We start from the raw sequence: 8,570 nt of genomic DNA, 5'->3' as shown, positions 1-8,570 counted from the left end.
GGTTCCCATTGATAATGCTCATGGGAACCGGTTTTTACATGTACTTCAGAATAAAGCCTTAGCAGGCATGAGCATTTTGTCTTTTACGCTTAGCAACAGACATGTTTGACTAGCGTTTGAGTGACCCGGATATGAATAACTCAATCTTGCGCATGCGTAGCGCAGAAGCGGAAACCGGTGCTGTTTGTAAACCACACTGACAAAGCTGGGTGTTTTAATCATTAAAAGTAAAGGGGTTCATGTAGGTTTGTTTTATACAGATTGTTGTATTTCGTTGAGAACTTGTTTTACATTCCACACATAGGCGAATTTTATTAAAAGTAAGCCCTGAGATTTGGGAAACAGACTTTCGGTTCCATGTTTTCTCAGGCTGGGTAACGACACGGTAACGGAACGATCGTTTCCGTGAAATGCTCATGCCTGTTCATCCATCCATTTTCTTCATCGCTTATCCTCACAACGGTCACAGGAGAGCTGAAGCCTATCCCAGCTGTCATTGAGCAGAAGTAAGTGGAGATCCTGACTGGACATCCTGGAGAAAACGCATGCAAGCACGGGTAGAAATGCAAACTCCACAAAGGTGGGGCCGGGATTGAACCCAGGTCCTCATAATTGTGAGGCCAACGCTTTACAGCTCCTCCTCTGTGTTGCCCTACTAAAAGCAGCATTTGTCCAATCAATGCTTATTCAAAGTCCCATCCTGGTAAATTGTCATATTTTCTGGGTAATGTGACATACTGCTTATACACAGTTTGTGAGATGGTGTTAGTAAATTTTGGGCGGAAATAACCGCATGCCACTTCCATCCTGTTGTGTGTCAAGGATTTGTGACACCTTTCCTGATCTAGAGGGCCAAGAGTACACAGGATTTAAATGGTCTACATCCTGATTTTTTTTTCCCCCTTTGTTGAAATGTTTATGTTTGTATATGAAGTAAACATACACCACAGAACTAGAATCATAGCATTTCTTTTAATTGAATTGTATGCTTGTATTTTGTATAAATGTTACAAAACATTCGCACAGAAATATTATTTGGTCTTTCAATAAGAGTACTCTGAGAAAACCTGAGGTTGAAATACATGTTGCAGTTTTCTCTCCGCTGTCGGAAAGATGTGTTCCATCATGAATAGGCACTTCAGTCTGGCAACTTTTGGAATGGACCAACGATGGAGATTAAGCATCTGCTGGTTCGATGTCAACCTCTTGTGCAGAAGATGCTTCCTGCAACATCTGTAATTCATAGAAAAGTAAGGTTTAAAGTTTATAAAATAAAAAAACCTGTTGATAAAACGGTGGCCTCGCTGGTAAAGTTTTAACCTCACAGTTCTGAGGATCCACGTTCAATCCCGGCCCCGCCTGTGTGGAGTTTGCATGTTCTACCCGTGCCTGTGTGGGTTTTCTCTGAGCACACCAGTGTCCTGACACATCCTATAAACATGCATTAATTGGTGACTCTAAATTTCCCCGAGGTGTGATTGTGAGTGTGGCTGTTTGTCTCCATGTGCCCTGCGATTGGCTGGCAACCAGTTCAGGGTGAACCCCGCCTCCTGCCCGTTGACAGCTGGGATAGGGTCCAGCACTCCCCGTGACCCTCGTGAGGATAAGCGGCAAAGAAAATGGATGGATGGCTTGATATTGATTTTGCCAAGTACGACGTGTGCTTCTATCATTCAACCATGTAAACAATGTTCAACGTTTTCAGGAAATAAAAGATTATCAACATACCTCAGCAACTTGTCTTTTAACAAAAGCTCTTTTCAATTTTGGTCCTTTGTGTGGGGGGGCTAAGCTTGTTGACACACGTCCAGATTCAGGTGAAATGTTCACTGCATATGAGTGTTGACCAGGTTTGGAAAAATTAGTCCTCTTCGTTTGCACAAAGCTTACCTACTGTCTTCTGAGGCTTGGCTCCTTGGGAAAATAATGTACACTGCGACCAGAATTATTCGAATTGCTACAAAACTGAACCACACACGTGTTCACCATTGTTATGGATTGGTTTTAGATTATAATCACTGAGGAATTCTCGAAACCAGTGAGCCTCCGTGCTCTTGTAAGTCGCACAATAGCTGGTCCACCTTGAGAGACATCTGAGGCTCCGCCCCCGAAATGAGTGGTTTTTCAGGTAATGGAAACTACGTCAAAGTTCGTGGACTTTAATTCAAAAACATATTTTTGGGAAAAAAACATCTAACAGGATACGTATTTTATGGTACAGTTGATGTTATATTTTCATCTAGATAAGATCATTTGCATTAGAAATTAGACATTCAATTACTTAAAGTATAGTTATTTTTCATCAACATTATTTGCTTGTATTCAGAATATTTCCGTGACATTTTCCCAAAACACGCTGTGAAGCACTATCATCATAACATGGAAAAAAACTAAGCATTTTTTTGTCATAAAAAGATAAAATTTCAAGTCAATCAGTTCAATATATTTTTGGAAATAAGTACTCGCAATGGGAAAATACATGCTAAACGCATTGTTCATTTGTTGTCTCTGCGACGTCCTATTTCAAACAGAAAAATTGTTTCCTTGCATTTGAAAATCAAATTCAATTTGCAGAGTTATGTAATATGAAATTCATCAAAAAATTGACATAAAATGTGTTTTCTTGCTTATCCACTGATGAAGTTTGGGAAAATATTTACATCACTTTTTCGGGAAAAGCCATCAGCCTATAAAAGTGAAGCAGAGTGTGGACAGTGAACAACAACAACTGTAAACAAAACTTTGTTCAAGTGAACTAAGCTAATCAGAAAATTAAATTTAAAAAAAAAAACATTTGCAAACAAACTTCAACAGTGTCAAAGTAAATTTTTCCAACTTACCTGTGGAATGTTTTTGCGAAACTGGCCTGCACAGGTTCGCATGGTTGTTTTAGGATTATCAAGATGACGGATGGCGACTTCAGTTTTGGTGGCCAATGTGCCATCCAGTCTTTTTTATTTTTTTCATTTTTTTTAGATCAGTGCAGGCAGCGACCAAGCTAAAACAAGGACTCATTTCATAAACTAATTCGTTCTTCTGAACGAAACAACACGTCGTTTGATTGGTGATTGATTGGTGAACCTTGCAAAGTCACTCGCACTTGAACCATCCTTTTGCCCTTTGATTGGTTAAATGACTCTGACGTCATTAGCCCTTAAATTGGATTGCGGCAAATACTGCACATTGCGAAATTCAAAGCTGTTTTCTTAACAGATATATTACACATGAAATAGTTGATAAATAACTGATACATAAGTGTACGAGTGGCCCTTAGATCAGAAAAAGTACTTATTTTATTTTATTAATTTTATTTTTTTTCTACAGTAAAACGTCTGTAGTATTAAAACTGTGAAGGCAAGTCCACTTGTGACAACATGCTATTTGAATAAGTGTAAGGGAGTAAGAGTATCGTGTTACTACCCAGCAGTAAAGTTCTTTTTTTACTTGAAAAAGTAATCATATTGATAATAATAGTAGGCTGCACGGCGGTGAGTCTGGTTTCACTGTTGGCATCGCAGTTCTGAGGACTGGGGTTCAAATCCCGGGCCGACCTATGTAGAGTTTTTATGTTCTCCCAGTGCCTGCGTGGGTTTTCTCCGGGAACTCTGGTTTCTTCCCACATCTCCTATTCTCTAAATTGCCCCGAGGTGTGATCCTTGAGTACGACCGTTTGTCTTCATGTGCCCTGCGATTGGCTGGCAGCCATTTCATGTTGTGGCATGCCTCCTGCCCGTTGACAGCTGGGAGAGGTTCCAGCACTCCCGGGACCCTTGTGAGGATAAGCGGCTAAAAAAATGGATGGATGGATCAGAATAATAATACAAAGCAATCAGGAGCTCCATACCAGTAGTTGGCGATAGTGTAAGTGAACGCGTTATTTGCCTACTCAGAAGAAGCAGACGTCCACGGAAGTGAGTTGAATCTCAGAAAAAAACAGGCCAATGACGTGAGTTTATAGGCATGTCGGCTAACCCATAGCTCAGTATAAAGTAAGTTATTCATAGCAGATAATATATATATATATATACACACACACACACATTTGCCAATGTGTCAGGTACTTGAAGCCTATCAACATGATTTGGAGCTGGAGGAGGTTCCAAGGTATTTGGAAATGTTTTTCTAAACTTTGTTTCACAATGATGAAACCGGTGGTATTTTAGACATAGGTTATGTTTTCAGTTATTTTAGGCTTTCCCTATAATACGTCTTTGAATGAAGTAATTTGGCATCAATACGATGTAGCTGCTTATCTTTGGTGCTGCAGCGTCGTTGAATTGGAAGCAACGTGACTAGTGAAGTTTGACAAAGCCTTAATAGTGACAGACGTGTTCTGCGTCATTTAAGAATACTGGCAAGTGAAGACCAGCTCTAAAATTACTTTGTGTACGTGTGAGAACCATGTACAAAATCTTCATTTATGTCTTAAATCTTTTTTTCTTCAGTAATCTACACTGTCGCTCCCGTGTATTGCCTATGATGTATGTTTTAGTCACGTTGTATTATTATAAGAAATTAGGAGCGCTCTATGAAAAGTAATAGACTAATATAGAACGAAAGATAGCGTACGATAAAATACTTTTTAAAAATACATTTTAAAGACAACAAGCAGAAGGGATGTAAAAACAGAATGCACCAGAATAAAAGGTTTAAGATCGTAAATATGTGCACCAGAATCTGAATTTGCTAAACTTGATTTATTGCATTAAAAAATTGTATAACATCATTTGAATTTTCATTATTTTTCAATCATTACATTGAATAACTAAATTGGAAAAGTCAAATTTGAAGTGAATTTATTAATTTGGAACTAGGTTTGATTGTGAGTGTGGCTGTTTGTCTCAATGTGTCCTGCGATTGGCTGGTAACCAGTTCAGGGTGTACCCCGCCTCCTGCCCGTTGACAGCTGGGATAGGTTCCAGCACTACCTGCGATCGTTGTGAGGATAAGCGGCAAAGAAAATGGATGGAATTTGGAACTTAATTCCAATAACTTGGCTCTGAATTTAAGATTAGTGGATCCTCAGTGACAATTCAATGCTACATGTTTTTACTTTCAGTTTTCTAATTTCACATTCCGTATCGAATTAGCTGTGACAGACTTCTGCATGGTTTAGCAATAGCAATTGCAGGTAAACAGATCTCCTTTTCAGCCAAATCAACACCTTCATTTTTGAGCTTGTGACATAAGGCCTCGCCAAAATTGCGCCCGTGTGCCATCGCACTTGCAAATCTGCACAGTCGAGCACGAAAAATCATGCGGGTAAAATTTGTTACGAATAGGAATACATAGACATTCTCAGCGCACATGAAAACCAATACAACAGTGGACCACAGCCTTAGTTCTTTTTTTTTTTTTTTTTTTTTTAACAAAGAAGCACAGGTCTCCTGCTAGTTTACCTGACTCCGCCTGCCTCTGGCTCTTAAAGGTGTACACTCATAATTACAAACACCGTCTACCCAATAGTGCTTTAGTTAGCGACAAAGTTTGGGCAATGTTGACTAAAGAGAGTCAGACATGCTGCTTATGTTTACTCTCGATAATAATGGTAAAAGAAAAATAAAAACAAGTGCTGTTGCTTTACTGAATGTCGGGTTATGTGAACAATAGAAGGAAAAAAAGTGGTGAAAACTGGATGAGATTTTCTCTTTTTTTTGAGTAAAAAAGGTCTGGTCTGAAGCCAAAGTAGAAAGTACAGGTTGAGATGGTGTATAATGTTAAAATTCCACATTGGCACAGCGTGATCAAGGATGAAAGCACAGACATTACAGTGCACAAAAGCTAATTCTATATTTTAAAAATAGGAGGCAACATAACATTAATCTTAAAGGGCCGCTATCATGAATTGGATGATTTTTAGTACGTTATTAATGAATAAACGGCAGCCAATATGGGCCCATGCCTTTTTTCACCACAAAACATGATTTTGACGTATACAGATTTTTGTAACTCCCACCATGAAAATCCTCTCGAGGGATTTATTTTCGAGAAGAAGCAGGAAGTGACACAAAGGACAGAAGCGCCCCCAAGTGGACTCGTTTCTTTCCATTAGTTTTACCACCGGGAAGGTAGCTCGTTGTTCCTTCGTGTTAGCCAAAATGCCGGCTTGTTGCATTGCTGGACATTGCTTGAACACTGGGGAGAATGGATTTCCCTTTCATAAATTTGCAAGAGACCCGGTTCGTCGTGAAAAATGGATTGCACGGGCGCAGAGGACGAGACCTTCGTGTTTTCCAAATGACAGGTGTGTATACAGCTACTATAAAAAAAAATAGTTTGGGGCAGACCACGTTATCCGTCTCTCATAACGTAACAAAAGGTCCGCGTACGAAATGTGTTGATGTGCGCATCAGACGGCGTCGGGCTGCTGCGTTGCTTCACCAGCGGAGGCTGCCCTTCGGGCTCGAGAACAGTGGCGGCTCTCAAGAACGCAGCCGACAATGCCTCACTCAGCCGTGTGTGATGACAACGCAGTAAAGCGCCGCGGCTCGACGGCGTTGTTCATCGTGGACTGCGGCGGCGATGAACAACATAGCAAACAAAACTTTGCCCTTCATCCTAGAGGAGACTCTTCTGTCGCATAGAACACCAAACAGCTTCCCCCAACTGTTCCACCCCGCTTGAACCCGTTCCTTCACTCCTTGACCACACTCTCCATTGCTCTCTATTGTTGACCCCAAGTATTTGAAGTCATCCACCCTCGCTATCTCTTCTTCCTGAAGCTTCACTCCTCCTCTGCCCCTCACATTCATGCACATATATTCTGTTTTACTTCGGCAAATCTTCATTCCTCTCCTTTCTAGTGCGTGCCTCCATCTTTCTAATTGTTTCTCCGCCTGTTCCCTGCTTTCACTGCAAGTCCAAAGGGATTCCAGTCTAATCTCATCTGTCAGCCTATCCATTACTACCGCAAACAGGAAGGGGCTCAGCGCGGATCCCTGATGCAGTCCCAACTCCACCTTAAATTCTTCTGACACACCAACAGCACACCTCACCACTGTTCTGCTGCCCTCATACTTGTCCTTTACTATTCTAACATATTTCTCCACCACAGCAGACTTGCGCATGCAGTACCACAGTTCCTCTCTCGTTACTCTCTCATAGGCTTTCTCTAGGTCTACAAAGACACAATGTAGCTCCTGACCTTCTCTGTACTTTTCCACGAGCATCCTCACATACAAAGGTATCATATCCATCCATCCAGACATCCATCAATCAGGGTTCGTTCGTATCAGGGAATTTTGGGATTATCATTGGATGAAACGTTGGATTGTCCAGATCTTGGAAAGTCCGGTAAATAAAATATTTGGCTTGTGTCAGGGAATGTCATGGGATTTTTTTGTTGCAGCTCAAAATATTGGTTATCATGTGTTTTAATTAAAACAATAAACCTCTCAAGCGAAGAGCGATAACTCTTGCGCATTTCCAGTTTCTCAAAATTTCTCATAGTGATGTAATTTTGTTCAGTTCATCCAAGTGTGGAAGTAGTGTGCGTCTGAGCTTGGTGAAACAAATAAAGCTTTCATTTACGGCTATGCCAGGAAAGTGCCGATTTAATGACACATGGTTAGGAAATTGAGTTGGAGGTGGCCAGCACCTTCCGACATTCATAAAGCGAAATGTTCTCCATGCAGTAAACTCATAAACCTGTCTAACATGGGAGAATGTGCGTTGCGAAGTCATATGAAATCGGCCAAACACAACACAACAATGTCAAGGAAACTTAAGGATAAGACGGAGAATTTGGCAATTTCCAACTTCTTCTGTGGGAGAGCTGACTCCGGTGAAAATGAATTTGCCATGGCGCGACTGCAATCATTCCAAGTCGGGTGAAAACTTCAGTGGCAGGTTAGTGTATTTAAATTTCAAGGGTCAACCCAACAAGCAGCTGCTGTTGCACATGCTCCCTTGGACAGAAAAGAGGCATTTTTGAAAATCCTAAAGAGGTATAGAGATTGTGCGTCCGACGTCCCTTTTGTTTACAACGCCATTTTGCTAGTCAAACAAAGTTGCTCGGTTGTCCGGGAATGAGTCACTGGACCGTAACAGATTTTTTTCACAATGTTGTGAGACCTGTTGTGCTGTTGGTTGTCACAATAGATGAGGCAGTTCTTCAAAGATACCATTGTATAGAATACCAGCGGAAAAGATCGATGTATTTCGACAACTAAACGGGATGGATGGTGGCCAACGGAATACATGCCAATGTAGTGATAATTTCATTTTAGGTAGGAATTATTCTTCTCAATTTCAAATTATTAAGAAGTATTTTTTTCAAACACTGCCATAATTTAAAAAATAAATAAATAAAAAAATAAATAAATATATATATATATATATATATATATATATATATATATACACAGTGCCCTCATAATTATTGGCACCCCCAGTTAAGATGTGTTAAAAGCCTTAAAATAAATTCAGTGTTTATTGCAGAAGAATACTGTCACACTGAAAATTTTAGGAAAATTAACCTTCAACTCAAATGAATTGTAAGAAAATAAAAAAATCCCTGACTAAAAAAGAATTTATTTTTCATTAAATCGCCTGTTCCACAATTATTGGCA

The 8,570-nt window shown here is 40.1% G+C and overlaps 1 protein-coding gene across 5 annotated transcripts in view; it reads left to right on the top strand.

The window, feature by feature from the left end:
* Positions 1-3,907: 3,907 nt before the first annotated feature.
* Positions 3,908-8,570, top strand: part of ctu2 (cytosolic thiouridylase subunit 2 homolog (S. pombe)) — a 103,256-nt gene continuing 98,593 nt past the window's right edge. For 2 of the 5 annotated variants that reach the window (XM_061836212.1, XM_061836211.1), the window contains exon 1: positions 3,911-4,104. In XM_061836212.1, coding sequence (XP_061692196.1) covers positions 4,049-4,104 — 56 coding nt within the window. In that variant the 5' untranslated portion in view covers positions 3,911-4,048. Of the gene's footprint in view, positions 4,105-8,570 lie in introns of all 5 variants that reach the window. The other 3 variants (XM_061836207.1, XM_061836210.1, XM_061836209.1) reach the window with 3 other exon arrangements.

Source organism: Syngnathoides biaculeatus, chromosome 12, assembly GCF_019802595.1.
Source record: "Syngnathoides biaculeatus isolate LvHL_M chromosome 12, ASM1980259v1, whole genome shotgun sequence".
NCBI lineage: Eukaryota > Metazoa > Chordata > Actinopteri > Syngnathiformes > Syngnathidae > Syngnathoides > Syngnathoides biaculeatus.
The sequence above is the reverse complement of the archived record's forward strand: the minus strand, read 5'-3'. Positions and strand labels throughout refer to the sequence as shown.